At 34.6% G+C, this 21,621-nt stretch overlaps 1 protein-coding gene across 3 annotated transcripts in view; it reads right to left on the bottom strand.

The window, feature by feature from the left end:
- LOC118191893 (short-chain dehydrogenase/reductase family 16C member 6-like) overlaps nucleotides 1–21,621 on the bottom strand; it is a 125,804-nt gene that overhangs the window by 71,108 nt on the left and 33,075 nt on the right. For all 3 annotated transcript variants that reach the window (XM_035362747.2, XM_085821228.1, XM_035362746.2), the window contains exon 2: nucleotides 7,760–8,004. In XM_035362747.2, the coding sequence (XP_035218638.1) occupies nucleotides 7,760–8,004 (245 nt within the window). The remainder of the gene's footprint in view (nucleotides 1–7,759; nucleotides 8,005–21,621) is intronic.

The raw sequence follows: 21,621 nt of genomic DNA, 5'->3' as shown, positions 1-21,621 counted from the left end.
AATTAGTACTGGCAAGACAATGTTAAAATGAATTGTTATAATAATGCTAAAGAGGTAGGTGTCCATGGGTTATTTCAGATATATTGGTTTATTTCAGTTTATAAAGTTCACGAGCGGATCCATTTTGTCCATAATCACAGCATGTAAAAGTTCACTAAGTTTAAACTGTATGTGGACTTACACTTGACAGAGATCTAGGCCGTAGGAAGAGAGTCGTTGCATAATTTTCTGAAACTTTGGATATTGATGTTTATCTTTAATTAAAAACATTTGGAATGCCAGGAGGTCAGTTCTTGGGGATTTTATGTGAATATCCTCAGTTAAGGAGCATGAGAAAGTGTAATGATCAGGAGTTCCCTGTTCCCCACATATACAGATATCAGAATTTGCCACGTGCGACTTTTTCCTTCCTTTTGAAAAAAATTGCAAGTTCGTTTTCAACCAATCAGCTATCAGCTTCGAATGCTGTCGGCTTGTTTGTAATGGGGAACCAGTTTGTCTTGTGTTAACCCCAAAGCGATGGCTGTTGTGACAAAGCAGAAAAATTGTTCGAAACAGTTGTTCTTTCGAACCTGATAGCTGATTTGTTGAAAACGAACAACTTGCAATTTTTCTGGAAAGGAAGGAAAATGTCGCACCTCTTTCCTTCAATAGTAAACTAATGAAAAAAAAAATTGCCCGAAACAGTTGTTCGAGTGAAACAAACGTCGTGTGATATGGGCCTAGGAGTGCTTTTCACGATGAATGAAGTAAAATGGGAAAACCGACAAATCTTTCACCATTTGAAAAAGGGCTTGTTGTCGGTGCCTGTTTAGCAATGGCCTCGATTTCGAACACTGCAAATCTCACTGGATTTTCGAAAGCAGCCATATCAAAGGTTTTCAAAAGTTGGAATCAGAATCCACAATCCTTCTCTAGAAGACGTAACTGCGGTTCAAGCGCAGTTTTCCAAGACAGTGATCGGCGCCGTCTTCGACGAATTGTACGGCAGAACAAGGACTATTCTGTGCTTCAACTGACACAGATCGTTAACCCCTTAATCTACAATGACGGACATAGCCCGCGTACGATGGTCCGGCCAAACCTAACTTTCATGGGCATAGCCCGCGTACGGTGATCGGACCAGAAGTGAATATTACGTGGAATATTTGATACGCAATTACAGTCTGATGCAGTAATTGTGGTAGACGCAAGTATTACAAAATGTTTATTTATACAAAACTCCAAAATACAAAATTAGTAATCTGTAACGATATGATATATTTCAAAGCATTCTGGTACATGTAACGGAACTTTTTTCACTCGTGTTCTATGTGGATTTTCTCGTACTTGATCTGCATACTGATTCGTTTCGGTTACAATATTGTTCCAAAATAGGTCATCAAATATTAGATTAAATATATCAAATTCTCCTCTACTTCCTCCTAATTGACATAAGGCTTCCTCTCTTATGTCAGGAGTCATCATATAGTCACAGCTTTTTGGACTATTTCTTATTTCTTTCCAAAGCCAGGACTCTGGTAGTTGATTGTCATCGTATGTATCATCCATAATTATTCGCCTATACTTTCTTCGAAAATTACATAATTCGTCATGTTTACGATTGCCCGGATTAGCGTGTTACACAAGTCATGCAAATGTCCCGAACGCTGCGCGAGCTTCTATACAATTTCGGCCTAACATCTTCGAATCTAAATCGTAGGCTAAGGGGTTGACCAAGGATCTCCCCAACAGATTTCAACTCGAACCATGCGCAGAAGAGAATTGCAGAGGATAGGAATGGGAATCGGGTGTTTATGAGAAAAACCACTTCTTTCTGCCCAACACGCAAGAATTATTCGTTTGCAGTGGTGTCGGGAAAGAAGACACTGGACATCCGAGGGTTGGAAACGGGTAATATGGTCGAATGAATAATGCTACACCTCATTTCGAACTACTGATTGAAGACGTCGAATTTGGCAAGAAGCCCATGAAGCCATGACTCTATCTTGCCTTACTCGCACTGTGCAAGGATCTGGTGGGAGTATCATGATATGGGGCATGTTCTGCTGGCATGGAAGTGGTACTCTGGTACTCCTCGAGAGTAAACACACAGCCATGAGATACCTAGATACATTGGCAGATCAAGTGCACCCTGCAGTGTTGCATTTTTAACCTGATAGCGATAGATACTTCATGGATGATAATGCAACTACACATCGTGCCAGATGTGTTTGAAATTGGTTTGCTGAACATCAGTCTCACTTCTAACACCTTCTCTGGCCAAGGATCTTAACCCCATAGAAAATGTATGGGATAGGGTGGAAAGACTTACCCGACAGCAATCTCCTCTTCCATCTAATTTACGAGATCTAAAAAGCTGCATAGCCAATGTATGGTATTCTCCGGACATAAATGCTCTCTAGAAGCATGTAGACCCGATGCCCAAAAACGAATCAGAGCAGTTATCCGTGCAAAAGGTGGTCCAATAAAATATTCATTTCGGGCTTCTAATTCATTGCCAAGTGTGTAGGATCGATCCATAAAGAACAATAATGATAATCGAATTACGTAACAGGCATAAGAAATAAATTCCATGGTGCAAAAATCGCTTATTATGACTAACTATGCAAATATGATATCGTTAAATTTTAATAGTACGCCAAACCTATGGCATGAACGCTACAGTGCAAAATTAAGAATTTATAATTTCCTTTGTTAGCCTAAAAGGGCGTTAGCCCGAACGGGCACATCTGGCGGCGTATCATTTAAATGTCTGAATCCCTTTTCAAATTGCTGCCACCAAATATTACCGCCCCGCATTAATTTAAAGAAATTAAGTAAGGAAGAATCTGCATGAATGTATGTTTTGTTTTGTTGGGCGTAGCCCGGTCCACCTTGCAAAACAGAGTTTGCTCTATGACCCTATACGGGCTACGCCAGTACAAAAATCACCACATAACCATACAAACACACGAGTCACACAATGCCAATGGCTTCTTTATTGTTGTTAATCATCTTCATAATCTTACGCGCTATTCCTCTTGTCTTAAGTAAACCATTTTTCATAAAATCTATGTTCGCTCCATCAATGCATCTGATTAACTTACATTCTGTAATAAAGTGGACATTGTCTCCTACTTTTGTACATACTTTACATAAATCATTATCTTGAACATGGAATCTTTTCAGATAAAAGGGAAATCTCCCATGACCTGTAATTAACTGATTCAAGTCAATGTCATTGTTAATATTCATATTTTTCTTAGAAACAAAAGTCTTCATGAACATATTATTTTTATCAGAGTTTTCCCATTGAGTCCGCCATTTATCTACAATTTCACACTTCATAATGTTAATGCATCTTCTCTTGGAGGCTTGTACATCGAACAGTTTCAATATCATTACTCGTTGTTGCCTCCTTTGCCAAGACATCCGCCCTCTCATTGCCCAAACAACCAATATGGGCTTTAACCCAATTAAAATTAAATTGATGACTCGCACTGTTTAATTTAAAAAATTGTTAATACAATTGGATATCTCCAATTGTATTACCAATTTTTTAATAATTTGAATATTTAAATTTTGCTGCTCGGGGTCAGAGAGTGCTTGAAGAACTGACATACAAACAGAATGTATTGTAATTATATGTGATTCATTTAGATTTCTTAGACGATAGAACACTACAAATGCTAAGCCAATTTTTCCCAAGCCGTCCGTATAGACATCAATATCATCAAATACAGGAATGCATCTATTAAAAGTAATTGATCTTCTTTCCCTTGGATGTAAAAGATGACAATTAAAAATATATTAAAAACAATATCATCTGTATATGTATAAAAGTCAATGTTATTTGATCTCAATAAAAACGTTTTATAACAAAAGTCAAAGGACAACGAGATGGGCGGAATGCCGCAAGTATATTAGCAATTTCCGTAGGAGCAGTTCTAAAAAGGTCTTGTGATTGCCAGCAGCCATCCTCTCTGGATAGAATTCAATTTGTTCCTTAGTCTCAGCAACTCCGCCGCCCTAGAACCCCAAGCTCCAACATCATACATTATAATTCGTAAATCCATTAATAATACATTATAATTCGTAAATCCAACATCATCATACATTCATAAATTTGTTTCAGAGTCCTACTATTAATGGCTAAAATCTCACCAGAGAAGGATCTCTTATAAAATAGTATCCGTTTTTTTTTATGGACCATAGTGAAATGATCTTTAAACGATAACTAATCATCAAAAATAACTCCAAGGAACTTTAAATTCCTTTCTATCTTTACCTTCTCACCTTTATATCGCAATCTGGGATATCTAGTATGTTTACCACCCCGCGAGAAGAACATAGCCTTCGTTTTGGTAATATTTAATTTCAATTTTCTATTCAAATGCCATTCTTCTATAATATTCGAAATTTTCACAAAAGTTCTTTCAATCTTCTCGAGGGAGGACTCGGCCATCATAACTATTAAATCATCAGCATAATATATAAATATTGCATTAGTAGGTAACTCCTTATGTAATAAATCGTTAATAAGTAGGTTACAGAGCACGGAGAGCTATTCGACCGTTGTGTGAATGAATGTATGTATGTATATGTTTCACACACTGTGAAAAGCGACTCAGGGCCATCCAATTTTGAATAACATAGTTAGTTCTCCAACCGAATCTAAGCCTCCAGAAGTCTGAATTTTATATCGTATTTTGTAAACCTTTAACGAATTTTTGACAAACGCTACGATTTGAAACCGAGCAATCGCTACATTGCACGGATTAAAGCATTTTTATCTCCAGCGCGCGAGACTGTATATCGGAAGTTCTAAAGATATGCTGTTTTGAAATATTTTGTGATTTTTCCATTCAATTGAATTTTATGTGGCTTAAGTGATATTTAATTAATAAATGTGAAACGTTCCGTGGAGAAATAAAAATATTTATTAAAATAGAACGTTAACGCTATATTTTGAATTAAAAATAATATTTCTTGAACCCTAACCACATGGAACTTTAAGAATTTATCGTTTATTATGACACCTATCGTCGTCATCACAGAGCACTTATTTTCTGCACCTCATCTAAGACTCTTCTGCACATCATATCCTTTCATGCGCTTCTCACGATTCTAAACAAGCTTAAAGAGTATCCGACCATTTTCCACAGTTTGTCGTTACCATGGTTACGAGGCAAGGTGGGGAGGTCATTTTCTTCTTTTAAATGCCCGTTCTAAAGTGTAACAAGCAACTGCAAAGTCGTCATCCTTGTTTAAATTATTTAATTTCTTTTGCTCCCTTCTCATATATTTACATGATAAATGTTTGTTGCTAGTAACTTAATTTTCAAAATATTGGAAAAAATCAGAAATAGGCAATAATTCTATGGACCAGAAAACCGTTGGCCCAGGTGTGATGATATCCTTTACAGAATTCATTATGAAAACCTTTTTTACGGAATCCTTTATAAAATCGTTTTCCACATAGATTCTTCTTAATAAAAATCGAATGTGTAAATGCGATATATTTTAAATTAATCTGTAAAATAGACACTTGTTTTTATACATATATTTGACTGCATCAAAGATTTGTTTTTTAATCTAATTTGAAGCCACGCTTGGGATCATGAAATAGAAGATACAAAAAAAAAAAAAAAAATTCTTGCTATGATTCCAAAGACTAAAGTTTCTATTAATATCACCGGAAACATTCGAACAAAATTTTCTACGATTTAAAATTTTAAGAAAATTAAATTTAAAGAAATATGCACCATTTAAATAGAAATCTGAAACTGAGTACAATTTGTAAAAATATTTATACTTCATAATGAAAGTTAAAACCACTATAAAAATTTAATTTAAAGTAGCACTTTTAATTTAAATTCTAGCGTTAAAAATCTTATCACATCATTAATGATACTTACAGGTATATCTGAAGAAAAAATAATTATACATTTTCCTTCAAAAATATTTTTTTAGAGATTACAAAATTTATTAAGCAACTTGTCCTAGGGGAAAAAATTCTGAGATTTATTGTTTTAAAAAACAAAATTGAAATTTATACAGTTACGATAACTATTCCAATTTAGCTTCTTAAATTAACTGGTTCGGAAAACAAAATTAAAATCTTTATTCTGGTTTAATTCTTCAGATTTTATTTCTGCTTTGGAAAACAAAATTAAAAATAGTAAAATTATGATTTTTGTTCTTGTTTAGCTCTTTTTCAGTTAGAAAAACAAAAATTAAAAAATAATTTAATTTTTTTAAATTTAAAATATTAAAAAGTTATTTAAAATTAAAAAATAATTTAACAACTTTATGCTGGATTTTACCTATTTATCTGTGACTAAGTTTATTATGTATTTCTCCCACCTTCTTAGCATGCCTTTGTGGTGTAGTGGTCAGCATGCTCAACGCGAATCCGAGATGTCCGTGGGTCGAGTCCCAGCGAGGGCATTGCTCATTTCTCATCTCCCCTGCTTTTAAAATTTTAAATCGTCTCTACAAGCGGCGCCCGAACTAAAAAGGTTGGTGGATGATGATTTTGCACCACCAGGATTTGGCGATTGGGTCCTCTAATCTCCAGTCGCCCCCATTAAAAGGGGGAGTGTATAAGGTATTTCTCCCGCCTTCTTAGCATACCTTCGTGGTGTAGTAGTCAGCATACTCGACGCCTATTCGAGAGGTCCGTGGTTCGAGTCCCGGCGAAAGCAATGCTCATTTTTCATCTTTCCTGCTTCTAAATAACCTAATGACTCTACAAGTATTGTTCATTTGAAGTTCATTCATTGTTTGTATTGTTCATTTTAAATTTTCCTATTTTCCTATTACCGTCTTTTCACCCACGCTTTTCATGAAAGAATATAAATGACACAGCAAGCAGTTTATTCAGGTTAAGGTAGAAGGAAGTGCTATTTAAGCAAGAGTTTCGGAAGTTAGTTTTAGAGCGTGTCAGCCTATTGCAGGATAGATTGTGCCGTGATTATTAGCGACTTGATTTAGTGGCGTTGAGTGCTTCTAGCCATTCGGCTTTGTCTCACCGGTTTTCTACAAACCAGAGCCTTGCAGAAAATTCAATTATCTTGTGAGCCGTTGGGCTAATCTACTATATTTTGAATTTGTTTACCGTTACGTTTATCTGTTAAGCCAAAAGTGTTTAGCTTGTGTAAAGCCAAGTTGAGTAATTTTAAGTTTGTGTTCGAATAGTGTAGTGTAGTGTATTGAGAATACGGCAAAGCACGCTAAGGCTACCTGCTTAAGGAGAGGGATGCCTTCGTGAAGGACTTTCTAAGGGAAACTGGCTCGTATACACTTTACACATGGGGAAAACCACGAAAACGCCCATGCAGCCAGCCCGTTCGCGGGATTCGAACCACGGACCGAACTACTAGTGTTCAGCGATTTTACTGCTCGGCCGCTGGTAGGCTTGTGTTCGAATAAAAAAGTCTTATACACCCTTCTTCTGACTTTTGTTTTGTTCACAAAGCTAGAAGATAATTCTTCAACAGTCTTTTTAAATTCTATAGTGTCTATAATTCTATGGTCTATAGAATGTCTATAATTCTATGGTCTATAGAATGTCTATAATTCTATGGTCTATAGAATTATATCTAGAGATCTATAGACATTCTAGTTCTGTAATTCTATAGAATGTCTATAATTCTATAGCTATAGAATTATAGACATTCTATAGAATTACAGAACTAGTCTACAGATTTTATAAGATCTTAAGGATAATTCATTTGGAAAGCAAAGTTATAAATGACAAAGTTCAGATCTTTACCCTGGTTTAGCTCCTTCGAACATTCCGGTATTGATGTAATAAGGACAAACCACCGTGGAATGGATTCCTGTGTAGCCTTCGCAGTACAGTTCCAATCGAAGAGATTCTTCGAATCCGACGGCGGCAAATTTACTCGCACAGTAATCCGTAAGCCTGACTACGCCAGATAGACCAGCCATACTGGCAATGGAGACGATGTGACCATGATTATCAGCCATCATGTCTGGAAGGAAAGCTTTACACGTCTGCAAATAAAATGAAAAAATATAATTTTTTAACAAAATACTATAACTTTTCATATTAAAAAAGATTACACTATCCTGGAAAATGTAAACAACTATTGTAACTGGAAAATATATTTATTAATAAATAAAGTAAATAAAAAGTAAATTAAAAAGTAAATTAAGTAAATAAATTAAGTAAATAAATTAAGTAAATAAAAAGTAAATTTAGTAAATAAAAAGTAAATTAAGTAAATAAATTAAGTAAATAAAAAGTAAATTAAGTAAATAAATTAAGTAAAAAAGTAAATTAAGTAAAAAAGTAAATTAAGTAAATAAATTAAGTAAATAAAAAAGTAATTAAGATTAAGGAATTCTGTTGTGGTCGTTGACTGATGCTCACTTGTCTAACCTCTAATCAGCCCAAGGTCCCAAAATTCCTCGTGGCAAATTTACGCCTACCATTGGCAACAGCACCTTACAAGTGACAGTGCGATTTAGCTCTTCCGTCCCCCATTTTGATTGACAGCACTCCCCCCCCGGAAGACGGGTTCGAGGGTCTCCCCAACCTCTTCCCCTACCACCAACTTCTCGAGAGCACTTTCGGCTGGCTGTATATTTAGAGGGCCCCCATACCGAGCGGACACTACACACTTACAAACATCCATTACAAACTTTTTCGGGATTCGAACCCGGGCCTTTCGACACGGCAGTCAGCGACGCTAACCACTATACGAACGGAACTACCAGTGTTCAGCGACTTTAGGGATCGGCCGCTGGGAAGCCTTTGTCCACTGGTAAGGCCAAATATAGGAATAACTGGAGCGCCTTTTGGACTAATAATGGGTTTACTTCGATCATGCAAGGACATGAATGAAGAAATGTATCAACCGGCCATTACTGCATCTTCCTTATAACCATTCAGCCACACCCGAATATTCTACGACATTTACACGTCTGCAATTTCATTACATATACACTGTATGATGGTCCCGAAATATTTCTGACCTGAATTCAGGTCAGAAAAAAATTCATGTAAAATGTAATTTATAGCACCTGTTGAGAATGTTTCGAAAAATACCAGTATTGTATGTTGAAATGTACGTTATAAGAATACAGTTATAACACACCTCTTTAGCACGTCATTTGGTTTATGGTAACGTTTCGAAAAGTACCAATATTGTACTTTAAAATGAACGTTTTAAAAACACGGTTATAATACGCTCTGCTCTAGCACGTCGTGTAGAATGTACCTTATAGCACATGCTGAGAAAATTTCGAAATGTACCAGGATTGTGCACTGGAATGTATATCCTAAAAATGCGGTTATATTACGCACAGCTTTAGCACGTCATTTAGAACGTACTGTATAGCACATGTTGAGAACGTTTCCTAAAGTACCAGTATTGTACGTAGAAATGTACGTCTTAAGAACACGGTTCTAACATGCGCAACTTTAGCACGTTATGTCGAACGTATTTGGAAATGTTTCAAAAAAACGTTTGTAGAGACATTAGGACTTTTTGGAAGCAGGAGACTGGAAAAATCAGCAATGCCCTAACCGGGAATCGAACCACGGACCTCTCGAACATGCGCCGAACGTGCAGACCAATGCACTACGAAGGTACGATAAGAAGGCAGGAGAAATACCTTATACGTTAGTGTTGTACATCGAAATGTACGTACTAAGAACACGGTTGCTACATGCACCACTTTAGCACCTTATGTAGAACGTTCTAAATACACCTAACGGCCCACCAGCGGCCGAGCGGTTAAATCGCTGAACACTGGTAGTTCGGTCCGAGGTTCGAATCCCGTGAACGGGCTGGCTGCATGGGCGTTTTCGTGGTTTTTCCCATGTGTAACGTGTATACGAGTCAGTTTGCCTTAGAAAGTCCTCCACGAAGGCATCCCTCCCCTTAGGCAGATAGCCCTACTGTGCTTTGCCATAATTAAATAAACCAAACCAAATTAATTACACCTAACACCGTTATAGAACGGAACGATGTGGGTCTCTGAACGTTTTTGGAACGTTCCGGTGCTGCTTGGGAACTAACTGTCTGTAAACTGATTTTCTTAAATTAAAAAATGCTAAAACATGAATATTTGTTACGTTTAAAACATTTTTGTAATTGGAACTTTATATCTGTTACGGTGAAACACCGAAATCTGGAGAATGTCGACTTTCACCGGTGAATGTCAACATTCACATAGTCTCTTGGTGTATCTCCGAAATATTTTCCAAATACTCTTATTTCTGACTTACACCGGTGAATGTTGACATGGAACATATAAGAATATTATATTTCCTTCTCCGTCATTCATTCGCGAAAAATCGCACTTGAGACTCGGAATAAGAACTTAAGAATATATGAACTTAAAACATACAGTACGTTCAAAATGAGAAAGGAAAATAATAGAAGTTATAAACTTACCAAATTATGTGATTCAAATCTTATTTATAGCAACAACTTAAACTATTATGACACTTTGAATTGCACAAGAGGCCCTTGCTTTTACAACTGCATTTATTTGTGGAACACTTCCTTTTGGAATGGCAGCGTGTACATATACTCCTCTCTTTTAGACCTACACCAGATCTGTGATTGTCGACATACACCGGTGAGGGTCCGAATGTACAAGAATGTAAAGAAATATTCGATCTTTCACCGACGTATTTGGTGAATGTTGACATTCTCCGGTGAAAGTCGACATTCTCCAATTTCGGTCTTTCACGGTAACATATCTACTAGCAATGATTGAGGTAATAAAAAAAGGGTCGATAAAAAATTTCCTGCTCTACAGTGTGTAGTGGGTTAAATATGTAGCCTTGTTATATAACAAGAAATTTACAAAGATCCGCCCGCTCTACCTTTACGCGTGCGTGAACATTTCCGCTGGGCCTTCTTCAGTTATTATATACCATAAATTATCCGCCTTTCGTATTTAACAAAGAAAAAAGGCTCGTGCGGAAGCAACAGCGAGGTTAAAAAAGCGATTTCGTAACTCGACCGCCTTGAGAATTCGTCGACTCTTGACCTTGGGACGCAGATCAGGAAACGCCGCAGCAGTTCCTCGCTTGACCTAGCGCCTACGGTTAGGAACAAAGCAAATAAGTTCTATCAGATAATATTAGCCTCACGCGGAGTTCTTTGAAATGGATAGATGCCGATTTCGCAATGCTGATAACTTCTTCAGAAGAGCGTCTCCCCAATTTTTGGTAAAGGACACACGGAAACATACATAGGTTTTTGTAATTTAAAAGAAAGTGTTTGACAGTTTTGTATAATTACAGAACAAGGATTGTCCTAAGTTACTGGGACCATAACTGATCTCGGATATTCGAATATTTCGTTAATGGGGACTAAATTTTAAATTTTATCAATTTTTTTTTAAATTGTTTATTTGAAATTCTAAAAATAAGTGCACAAGGGATTTTAAGGGGAGACGAATCCCCCTCTACCGAAAATGTGAAATAGAACATTTTCGATGTACCTTTTCTCAAAACTTGCTGTCGAAACACATTTGAAATTTTTGTGTAATAAAAAGGCTGTTAACACATTTTTTAGACGATGTATATTGCATTCACAAAACTAAATTACATAAAATTCTTCCAATTTCCAGGATAATAATGCCTTTTGAAGTGGCAGAAGAGGTATTCTTTCCCGATCCTCCCGGACAGCTTTCCAGAGTCCTGTTAGGGTTTGGGGACAACGTTTGGATAATGCAGTTTTTAAAAGTACGAAAGCACAAACATCCATATTTGACACCATAGGGAGATTTAGTAGAGATATCAGTGAAGGGTATGGCTTGATACCAGTTTTTTTGTTCCATTTCTTTTAGGAAATTTACAGTGGATTTCGATGTGTGACTGCTAGCTTTGTCCTGATGGAGTCTCACAGATGGATGGCACTGTGGGTAAAGCGATGGTATTTCATTCAGAAAAATTGGCAATAAAATATGTTCCTGATAGTATTTGGAATTAATCTTGACATTTTTTTTCACTCTCTTTATTTTTAACTTGCCATTATAAGAAAAACCATCAACAATCATGAATCCCTTAGAAAAACTTTCTTTCGATTCTTTGAAGCACGTACTTAAATTTTTTTCCTCCCCTTTTATGATAATAAATGGCTCTTTTTTTTTTTTTTTTTTGTTTGTTTGTTTGTTTTGTTACAATCATTTAAATACACCCATGCTTCACATATTCTGACAATTTTTTTTTTCCATTTTTGTTTGGATAAGTGTTTCTCGTATAGAATTCTGCAGCGTGGCCTCCGTTGAGCGATATGCTTTGGCAGAAGACGATGCACATTGCGTTTTTTTGCTTTCTTAAGATTTAAATCAACGTTTATCATTTTGTTTACAGTGGACACCGAGCATTTTAATGATTTTGCAACTGTCCTTTGACTAGGGGGATTTTCTTTTAACATTAAACAACGTACCTTTGCAATTGTCGAAGATGTCCGTTTTTTCCTTGGATACTTGTTTGGAATTTTTGTCCCACTTGAGGCTCCAATTGGACGTTTTTTTTTTTTCCTTTCTTGTTGATGATATTACCTATCGACGCTTGAGATATCACAAAACCATGACTCTCACATCGTTTTTTGGATAACAGAGTATGCGTATTTCTCTTCGAAAAGAGCGTAAATGTAGCCTTCGAACCACTGCTTTGTTAAATTCGCCATTTTGAATAAAAACAAAACTTTCAAGCGACAGACGATAATTTTGATTTTTAAAAACATAGTACAATTGCAATTACTTCTTTTTCAGCAAACGATTTTTTATTATCGCTTACCAAAATCGTCTAAAAAATGTGAGAACAGCCTCTGTATTAGGTTGTGTTGTTAGTATTATACAGGGTGCGGACGGGAAACTTCCTTATTTGAAACGCGCGCCATCTAGCGACATTTATTCCGAGAAGGGTGGGGTGGCGCTCATTGAAAAGAGCGGTATCTAAAGTTTTATGTCATGTAAGTTGAGTACCGATCATGCAGTGGACGATAGAGGCGCGCGCGTTCTCCGTGGAGTCGTGTACTTTTCAACGTACTGCATTTTCATCCATATAAATTGGCAGTGGTGCAAAAACTTCATCCACGCGATTTTCTTTCACGAAAAAATGCATGCAAAGCCGTTCTTGACAATACGTCTCGTGATGTCCTTGTGTTCTTTAGCGATGAGGCTCATTTTCATCTTTACGCTTGCAGCATGCTTTAAGCAGAACATGCCATAATAGGGTGGCACGAATCCCCGAGAATTTCACGAGCAGCCTCTCCATACAGAACGTGTGACTGTTTGGTGTGCATTGTCCAACCTAGGCTTCACTGGACCATGATTTTTTGAAGAACATTTCCCTGGACGCCTTCAGACGGACAGATCTTATGATCTTACGAAATTTTGTACTTTTTGGTGAGAAATTGAAAAATTTATTTTGGCGCATTTTTTTCAGTTTGAGCCAAAAATAATTCGCTTGGCGAACTTTTTAATTTATACCTATTTTCCTTTCCTTTTTTTCATTGAACACGAGCGCAAAAAAAGGTCAGTTCATACTTTCAAATTATTTTAACAAAGTGTGTAATCCACGTTAGGCGTTGCCGTCGATAATAACAAGCACGGGCGCCGAGTTATTTCCGTACTTCATGAAAACTCATTGAAGTGCTGTACACGGACAACATGACAGAATGTTGAAAGAACTTTCAACCAAATACAAAAACGTTACACGTAACGGTATTGGAGTGTACAACCCCCTTTGTCAGCTCTGTCAGGAAAAAAATGAAAAGGTATTAAAAAGGGCATCATTGCCAAACTTATGACTATTTCTGAATTTAATTTTCCATTGTCCGGTAGATCTTACCGATTCCCAGTCTCAGCGGGATAGCAAATTATACATAGAAAATCTCAGAATCTCAGATAGCCAGATAAAAAATCGGCCCACCAGCGGTAAAAACGCTGAACACTGGTAGTTCGGTCCGAGGTTCGAATCCCGCGAACGGGCTGGCTGCATGGGCGTTTCCGTGATTTTCCCCATGTGTAACATGTATACGAGCCAATTTCTCCTTAGAAAGTCCTCCATGAAGGCATCCCTCCCTTTAGGCAGATAGCCCTCGTGTGCCATAATTGAATAATCCAATCCAATCCAGATAAAAAATCTCAGCCAAATTTATTATATTGTGTCAAGATCATCTCACTCACTTTTTGTTTTACATATTTGGAATAATAGTTTTTTAATGGCACTCTTTCATAAATTTTTCAAAATAAAATTTGTGCTTTTGAGGAATGAACATATTTTAAATAATAGTCTTATTAGCCCAACGAGCCGTTAGCTTCGAAGGTCTATTAATTTCGTTTTGCCATTTTCCATCGAAAACTTTAAAATGTCAGTTCACTTGTATAATACTTTTCCAATTGTATATTTCACTTTTTAAACTGTATAGTACTTTTCAAATTGTATATTTCACTTTTCAAATTGTATAGTACTTTTCAAATTGTATATTTCAATTTTCAAACTGTATAGTACCAAATATTACAACCCTATATTATATTTAGAGAAATTAAATAATGAAGAATCTACATAAATGCATGTATGCTTCTCGCATTGTGACCTAAAGCCATCCAATTTGGAATAACTCCACCGGAATATGGGGCATCTGAAAGCCCGAATTTGGAATATATTTTGTTTTATCATCTATTTCATATTTTGTGAAACTTCAAAGAATGTTTGGTTAGCAAACTCGAAGATTTCAAAGCGAGCAATGGGAAAACTGTACGGGGGGAGATTATCTCTAGCGCGCGAGACTGTGTATCAGAAATTCTGAAGGTATGCTCATTTTAAAATTAATTTGCGATATCGCTGTTGAACTTAAACCTATGGTTTAAGTACGGAGACCATCATATTTAATAAATAAAGGTAACCCACAAAACGTTAAAAAAAAAAAAAAAAAAAAAAAAAAAAGCCTCTTAGGGCGTAATTTAAAATCTGAAAGCTTTCAGATTTTTTTAATTATATTTTATCATAACCTTTTTTTATACTTTGCCTAAAGAGTATTTGCCATTGTATAGAATGCCTAGGTATTTTATACAATGCCTAGGGAAAGTATGTAAAAGTTCTCATATTTCATACTTTGCTTAAATTGTTCGGCATTCTATAGAATTCCGGCGTTTTACATTTTGCCGGTAGTATATGCATCAAACACAAAGAAATATTTTTCTTTGTGTATTCCTCAAGGAAACATTGCTTGGCTTGGCTAACGAAGCGAAATATATGTCCTCCAATGTTTGAAACGACAAATTTAAAGTCTAAACAAAAAGGACCCTTTTTTCCCTAGATTGTAGTATTTGTTCGGATTACTGCTTGCTGACGTCCCTGAATCTTTCCAGCAAGGAATTCATTTCACTGTTTCTAAAAACAAAATATTAATAGCATTCAATGGATCCCGAACAGTTTTTCTTTTTGCAGTTGTTCTTTTGGAACTATATATTAGTATTAAATCACTTACATTTACTAACCGCTTGATCAACCAGCTGCGTAAAACAGTTATTCTAAATATATATATATATATACACATATATATTTGTAATAATAAAATTCCATAGTCAAGAATATACTTAAAATTCTAACTGTATGTTCTTTTCATTTTTAATGGCGATGTTCTCTTATTTGAAAGTACGTGGAATTAAATTCACAGCCCCGTAGTCAAGTTGTTTTTCCCGCCTTTTCTACACCTACAGTTTTAGAATGTTCTGGAAATATTTCAAGCGAACTGGATTGGCTGACGAGACTGACGTCATTTCTTGGAAGCTCCGCCTTTCCAGAGGCTATAAAAGGACTCGCAAAAGAATATCGGTGCTTTTCTTTAATGTAACGATGTAGTAAACTTCATACAAAAAGTTATTAGTAATTCTTTTTATTTACTCCGGATATCTGATTTTTGTAACTGCTATTTCTCCTGAATAATAATAAATACATCCTGTTTTTTAAACTTATCGTCTGATAATTTGAGCTACGACTACATCTATGATTCTTCACCAATCTATTTATTCCGGACAAAAGTTGGTACATCACATATATATATATATATATACAATGTTTTTAATAAAAAAAAATTTTTAAAAATATATATAATCAGAAAGTTTAAAAAAAATAGAAAGTTTTCATCTTTTGCATTACACCCCAAAATGGGCGTTCTTTTTTTTTTTTTTCCTTTAAACATTTGTGTGTTACCTTTATTTATTAAATATCATATTCTTCGCACTTAAACCACAAAATTCAATTCACCAGCAATCACGCAGCATAATTTTAAAAGGAGCGCATCTTTAGAATTTCCGATACAGAGTCTCGAGCGCTGGAGATAAAAACTTTTTTTTTTTCCCACACAGTGTTTTCATTGCTCGCTTTGACATCGTTGAGTTTGCTAATTAAAAATTCGTTAAAGCTTTACAAAATATGAAATTAATAATAGAACAAATTCCAAATTTCAAATTTGGGCTTCCAGATGCCCATATTCGCAGTAGGATTATGTCATTCAACAATTCGATGGCTCTAGGTACCGTTGTTTCATCACAGTGCCCGAAACATGAATACATTTATGCAGATTCTTCATATTTTTATTTCTTCAAATAGACTAGAGGATGATAATATTTGGTGGCAACAGTTGGAAAAGTGAAACGAAAATTCAGAGTGATTCGAATCGCAAAACGAAAGCAATAATCTCTCAGGAAGAAAGCCCCCTTTGGACTTAAATTAATAAATAACAATAAAAGTAACATAATCTTGTTTTTTATAAACCGTAATCTAAAAAAAAAAAAAAAAAAAAAAAAATCTGAAATGTTTCAGATTTTAAATTACGTCCAAAGGGGCGTTTTTTTAACGTTTTGAGTGTTACCTTTATTTATTAAATATCATGTTCTTTGCACTTAAACCATAAAATTCAGTTCAAGAGCAATATCGCAAAATAATGTTAAATTAAGCATATCTTTAGAATTTCCGATATACACAGTCTCGCGAGCTGGAGATAAAATTATTTTTTTTTTATATATAACGTTGCCATTTCTCGCTTTTAAAGCATTGAGTTTGTAAATCAAAAATTCGTTAAAGTTTTACAAAATATAAAATCTATAATAAAACAAATTCCAAATTGTGGATTTCAGATGCCCATATTCGCAGTAGGATTTCGTCATTCAAAATTCGATGGCTCTATGTACCATTGTTTTATCACAATGCGAGAAATAGACAATCATTTATGCAGATTTTTCATTATTTAATTTCTCCAAATATAATGCAGGACTCTAACATTTTGTGGCAACAGTTTGAAAAGTAAACCGACGTTTATGAGTCCGACGCAAAATCGCAAAACGAAAACAATAGTCCTTCAGGGACAAAGCCCCTTTGGACTAAAAAAAAAAAAAAAAAAAAAAAAAAAAAAAAAAAAAAAAAGCCTCTTTGGGCGTAATTTAAAATCTGAAAGCTTTCAGATTTTTTTAATTATATTTTATCATAACCTTTTTTTATACTTTGCCTAAAGAGTATTTGCCATTGTATAGAATGCCTAGGTATTTTATACAATGCCTAGGGAAAGTATGTAAAAGTTCTCATATTTCATACTTTGCTTAAATTGTTCGGCATTCTATAGAATTCCGGCGTTTTACATTTTGCCGGTAGTATATGCATCAAACACAAAGAAATATTTTTCTTTGTGTATTCCTCAAGGAAACATTGCTTGGCTTGGCTAACGAAGCGAAATATATGTCCTCCAATGTTTGAAACGACAAATTTAAAGTCTAAACAAAAAGGACCCTTTTTTCCCTAGATTGTAGTATTTGTTCGGATTACTGCTTGCTGACGTCCCTGAATCTTTCCAGCAAGGAATTCATTTCACTGTTTCTAAAAACAAAATATTAATAGCATTCAATGGATCCCGAACAGTTTTTCTTTTTGCAGTTGTTCTTTTGGAACTATATATTAGTATTAAATCACTTACATTTACTAACCGCTTGATCAACCAGCTGCGTAAAACAGTTATTCTAAATATATATATATATATACACATATATATTTGTAATAATAAAATTCCATAGTCAAGAATATACTTAAAATTCTAACTGTATGTTCTTTTCATTTTTAATGGCGATGTTCTCTTATTTGAAAGTACGTGGAATTAAATTCACAGCCCCGTAGTCAAGTTGTTTTTCCCGCCTTTTCTACACCTACAGTTTTAGAATGTTCTGGAAATATTTCAAGCGAACTGGATTGGCTGACGAGACTGACGTCATTTCTTGGAAGCTCCGCCTTTCCAGAGGCTATAAAAGGACTCGCAAAAGAATATCGGTGCTTTTCTTTAATGTAACGATGTAGTAAACTTCATACAAAAAGTTATTAGTAATTCTTTTTATTTACTCCGGATATCTGATTTTTGTAACTGCTATTTCTCCTGAATAATAATAAATACATCCTGTTTTTTAAACTTATCGTCTGATAATTTGAGCTACGACTACATCTATGATTCTTCACCAATCTATTTATTCCGGACAAAAGTTGGTACATCACATATATATATATATATATACAATGTTTTTAATAAAAAAAAATTTTTAAAAATATATATAATCAGAAAGTTTAAAAAAAATAGAAAGTTTTCATCTTTTGCATTACACCCCAAAATGGGCGTTCTTTTTTTTTTTTTTCCTTTAAACATTTGTGTGTTACCTTTATTTATTAAATATCATATTCTTCGCACTTAAACCACAAAATTCAATTCACCAGCAATCACGCAGCATAATTTTAAAAGGAGCGCATCTTTAGAATTTCCGATACAGAGTCTCGAGCGCTGGAGATAAAAACTTTTTTTTTTTCCCACACAGTGTTTTCATTGCTCGCTTTGACATCGTTGAGTTTGCTAATTAAAAATTCGTTAAAGCTTTACAAAATATGAAATTAATAATAGAACAAATTCCAAATTTCAAATTTGGGCTTCCAGATGCCCATATTCGCAGTAGGATTATGTCATTCAACAATTCGATGGCTCTAGGTACCGTTGTTTCATCACAGTGCCCGAAACATGAATACATTTATGCAGATTCTTCATATTTTTATTTCTTCAAATAGACTAGAGGATGATAATATTTGGTGGCAACAGTTGGAAAAGTGAAACGAAAATTCAGAGTGATTCGAATCGCAAAACGAAAGCAATAATCTCTCAGGAAGAAAGCCCCCTTTGGACTTAAATTAATAAATAACAATAAAAGTAACATAATCTTGTTTTTTATAAACCGTAATCTAAAAAAAAAAAAAAAAAAAAAAAAATCTGAAATGTTTCAGATTTTAAATTACGTCCAAAGGGGCGTTTTTTTAACGTTTTGAGTGTTACCTTTATTTATTAAATATCATGTTCTTTGCACTTAAACCATAAAATTCAGTTCAAGAGCAATATCGCAAAATAATGTTAAATTAAGCATATCTTTAGAATTTCCGATATACACAGTCTCGCGAGCTGGAGATAAAATTATTTTTTTTTTATATATAACGTTGCCATTTCTCGCTTTTAAAGCATTGAGTTTGTAAATCAAAAATTCGTTAAAGTTTTACAAAATATAAAATCTATAATAAAACAAATTCCAAATTGTGGATTTCAGATGCCCATATTCGCAGTAGGATTTCGTCATTCAAAATTCGATGGCTCTATGTACCATTGTTTTATCACAATGCGAGAAATAGACAATCATTTATGCAGATTTTTCATTATTTAATTTCTCCAAATATAATGCAGGACTCTAACATTTTGTGGCAACAGTTTGAAAAGTAAACCGACGTTTATGAGTCCGACGCAAAATCGCAAAACGAAAACAATAGTCCTTCAGGGACAAAGCCCCTTTGGACTAAAAAAAAAAAAAAAAAAAAAAAAAAAAAAAAAAAAAAAAAGCCTCTTTGGGCGTAATTTAAAATCTGAAAGCTTTCAGATTTTTTTAATTATATTTTATCATAACCTTTTTTTATACTTTGCCTAAAGAGTATTTGTCATTGTATAGAATGCCTAGGTATTATATACAATGCGTAGGGAATGTATGTAATAGTTCTCATGTTTCGTACTTTGCCAAAATCGTTCAGCATTCTATAGAATTCCGGCGTTTTATATTTTGCCGGTAATATATGCATCGAACACAAAGAAATATTTTCTTTGTGCATTCCTCAAGGAAACATTGCTTGGCTTGGCTAACGAAGCGAAATATATGTCCTCCAATGTTTCAAACGACAAATTTAAAATCTAAACAAAAAGGACAATTTTTTTCCCAGATTGTAGTATTTGTCCGGATTACTGCTGGCTGACGTCCCTGAATCTTTTCAGTAAGGAATTCATTTCATGTGTCTAAAAACAAAATATTAATAGCATTCAATGGATCCCGAACAGTTTTTACTTTTGTAGTTTTCGTATGGAACTATAGATTCTAACCGCTTGATCAACCAGCTGCGTAAAATAGTTATTCTAAAATATATATATGTAATAATAAAATTCCATAGTCAAGAATACACTTAAAATTCTAACTGTATGTTCTTTTCATTTTTAATGGCGACGGTCTCTTATTTATAAGTACGTGGAATTAAATCCACAGCCCCGTAGTCAAGTTGTTTTTCCCGCCTTCTCTACACGTACAGTTATAGAATGTTCTGGAGATATTTAAAGCGAACTGGAATGGCTGACGTCATTTCTTGGAAGCTCTGCCTTTCCAGAGGCTATAAAAGGACTCGCAAAGGAATATCGGGGTCTTTTCTTTAATGTAACGATGCAGTAAACTTTATACAAAAAGTTATTAGTAGTTCTTTTTTGTTTACTCCAGACATCTGATTTTGCAACTGCTATTTCTCCTGAATAATAATAAATGAATCCTGTTTTTTAAATTTATGGTCTGATAATTTGAGCTACGACTACATCTATGATTCTTCACCAATCTATTTATTCCGGACAAAAGCTGGTACATCACATATATATATACAATGTTTTTAATAAAAAAATTTAAAAAAATATATATATAATCAGAAAGTTTAAAAAAAATAGAAAGTTTTCATCTTTTGCATTACACCCCAAAATGGGCGTTCTTTTTTTTTTTTTTTTTTTCTTTAAACATTTGTGTGTTACCTTTATTTATTAAATATCATATTCTTCGCACTTAAACCACAAAATTCAATTCACCAACAATATCGCAGCATAATTTTAAAAGGAGCCCATCTTTAGAATTTCCGATATAGAGTCTCGCGCGCTCTAGAGATAAAAACTTTTTTTCTTTTCCCACACAGTGTTGTCATTGCTCGCTTTGACATCGTTGAGTTAGCTAATTAAAAATTCGTTAAAGCTTTACAAAATATGAAATTGATAATAGAACAAATTCCAAATTTCAAATTTGGGCTTCCAGATGCCCATATTCGCAGTAGGATTACGTCATTCAACAATTCGATGGCTCTAGGTACCGTTGTTTCATCACAGTGCCCGAAACATGAATACATTTATGCAGATTCTTCATATTTTTATTTCTTCAAATAGACTAGAGGATGATAATATTTGGTGGCAACAGTTGGAAAAGTGAAACGAAAATTCAGAGTGATTCGAATCGCAAAACGAAAGCAATAATCTCTCAGGAAGAAAGCCCCCTTTG

The sequence above is a fragment of the Stegodyphus dumicola genome, chromosome 7 (genome assembly GCF_044657685.1).
Source record: "Stegodyphus dumicola isolate Sdum_Otavi_A_Nest chromosome 7, ASM4465768v1".
NCBI classification, from domain to species: domain Eukaryota; kingdom Metazoa; phylum Arthropoda; class Arachnida; order Araneae; family Eresidae; genus Stegodyphus; species Stegodyphus dumicola.
This window is presented reverse-complemented; position numbering and strand designations above follow the sequence as displayed.